This window comes from Rhagoletis zephyria, unplaced genomic scaffold, assembly GCF_001687245.7.
Source record: "Rhagoletis zephyria isolate East Lansing unplaced genomic scaffold, Rhagoletis_zephyria_1.1 Rzeph_scaffold_42468, whole genome shotgun sequence".
NCBI lineage: Eukaryota > Metazoa > Arthropoda > Insecta > Diptera > Tephritidae > Rhagoletis > Rhagoletis zephyria.
In genome coordinates, this window is record NW_016199523.1 from 1 (window position 1) to 2,619 (window position 2,619).

Genomic DNA, 2,619 nt, shown 5'->3' on the forward strand with positions numbered 1-2,619 from the left:
CCAAACTCAATTTCAACCATCATATTAATGTCACAGTCAATAAAGCCAATGGCGTTTTTGCATTTGTAAGGCGATGGTCAAAAAAGTTCAAAGATCCTTATGTTACAAAATCTCTTTTTACCAGTTTAGTTAGACCTATACTAGAATACGGATCTATTGTTTGGAATCCCCGCTACCAAGTTCATTCAGAAAGGATTGAATCAATTCAAAAACAATTCTTGCTTTTTGCATTGCGTAATTTTAACTGGGATTCAGATTACAATCTCCCCCCTTACACAAGTCGTCTAAAGCTCATAAATTTGCCTACACTCGCAAGTCGTAGAGAAATGCTGGGTATAATATTTATCGTAAAATTAATGACAGGNTTGGTTTATGTCAGGATTTTAACTGTCAGTCCAGCACGTTTGACGTATCATAAATTTGGTGATCTCACTGCTTTTTATCCCTGAAATATAGGTGTTGGAAGTTTGTGAAATCGGGCAATAACCCTCTATAAGGCTGTAATTCTCAGAAAATCGCAAATAAAATTTTCTTCTTAAAACTTGCACCGCGTATATGGAGTTCGGTTTCGCCCAAGCTTATGTAGACTTCCATACCTTTTCATATTTCATTTCATTTTGCCACGTTTATACTAACTTTATACTTTATTTTTGCAGCCCCGTCACTTTCGAGCTCGCCAAAAGTCGTCGGAGGTTCGACGTACATCGGTTGGAGGTTCAAATATTGTCACAGCCGGACATGATCACGATAGCAATCAATTGCCACCACCTATTGGACAGTACAATGATTTTGTTTTCACAAGTGAATCGGAAATAGAGACTTGTACAGCCAATGCTGCACACTGGAAGCACGGTGCTAAGCGGCATCACCACCACATTGAGGTGAAGACTGAACGCAGCTATGATACCTCTTCGCCCGGTATCTCTCCCAACGCAACCAACGATCGCATCAAAAGGCGAAAGAGCGATGACGGCCTGAGCTTGTGCAGTAGTATGCAGGATAGTGTTGATGCGAGTGCATCCATGGATTGTCACGTGAGCGCTGGCAATGGTGGTATTAGTGGCAACAACAATGGCACGCAAATATCGCGCAAAAAAAATTCGATACGCTCCCAGTTGGCTCAACAAATGCTTAACTCATCAACACGAGTACTTAAGAAGCCCCAGTATGTGGTGCGACCGGCTGGTCACTTGACGTCCGCAGGTAGCAGTTTAAGCGGTAGTCACATGGGTGCTGCCAATTTAGCGCTCGATCCTACATTGCTTAAGATCATATTTCGCTATTTGCCCCAAGAGACCCTAGTCACCTGCTGTTCAGTCTGCAAAGTATGGTCAAATGTGGCCGTGGATCCTGATCTCTGGAAGACAATGAATTGTGCCGAGCACAAGTTGTCTGCCTCACTGCTAACGGCGATTGTGCGACGTCAACCGGAACACTTAATACTTGATTGGACACAAATTGCCAAGCGGCAACTAGCGTGGGTGATTGCACGTCTACCAGCACTCAAGCATCTCTCGTTGCAGAATTGTCCCATCCAGGCGGTGTTAGCTCTGCACACTTGCCTCTGCCCGCCACTACAAATACTGGATCTGAGTTTTGTACGCGGTCTTAACGATGCCGCAATTCGTGATATACTGTCTCCGCCGAAGGATTCGCGACCAGGGTTAGCTGATTCGAAGACACGTCTACGAGATCTCAAAAGACTCAAATTGGCCGGTACGGACATAACTGATGTGGCGCTGCGCTATATAACACAAGCACTGCCGAATCTTGTGCATTTGGATCTTTCGTCATGCCAACGTATAACGGATGCTGGAGTGGCACAAATAGGCACATCACCAACGGCCATCGCGAAATTGGTGGAATTGAATTTGAGTGCATGTCGACTGGTTTCCGAGTTTTCATTGGAACATTTAGCTAAATGCGAGCAATTGATTTGGTTGGATTTGCGGCACGTACCGTTGGTGCCAACGCAGGCAGTGATAAAATTTGCAGCCGAGTCAAAACATGATCTCTGTGTAAAGGACGTTAAGCTGGTGGAAAAGCGGCGACCACAGAAGACGCCGCAGCCAACAACGTCATCCAGTTTAGGTGGAATGGGTTCAGTAAGCAGTTGGAATGACTGAAGGAAAGAATATGAAAATGAAAAACCAATATATATACATACATATGCAAAAAAAAAAANAAATTTCTTTTTAAGCGACTTCACAAAAAGGAGAAAGGTTATCAATTCGTCGGAATATTTTTTTTTTTGTACTATGTTACCGCATAACTTTGGACCACGTCAACCGATTTCTATAATTCCTTTTTTAAGGAAAGGTTTTACCTCACAGGATGTCCCATATTAATTTGGTTTAAATCCGATCGTCGTAACATGAAGAAATTAACGATAATCTAAAATTTTTATACACTTCACTCGATACAGGTAACGGATAGACTGGAATGATAGAATACAAGATCCCGCATTCCCGGCGGCGCGAGGAAATTTCTCAAGTAAAAGTAAACAAAGCCTAAACTGCCAACAGAGTAATTTTCTTAATATTCGATTTTTCGATAGGAAATGTGGTTCAATTATGTTGAATTGTAAAAATATATGTTTTATAAAAATAATTAATAAAG

At 42.1% G+C, this 2,619-nt stretch overlaps 1 protein-coding gene across 1 annotated transcript; it reads left to right on the top strand.

Moving 5' to 3' along the window:
- Positions 1-635: 635 nt before the first annotated feature.
- Positions 636-2,184, top strand: LOC108355121 (jmjC domain-containing histone demethylation protein 1-like; the record flags this gene model as incomplete). Its single annotated transcript, XM_017606295.1, has 1 exon — positions 636-2,184. A coding segment is annotated over one exon (1,491 nt), but the record flags the coding sequence as incomplete, so codon positions are not given.
- Between the last annotated feature and the right edge of the window lie 435 nt (positions 2,185-2,619).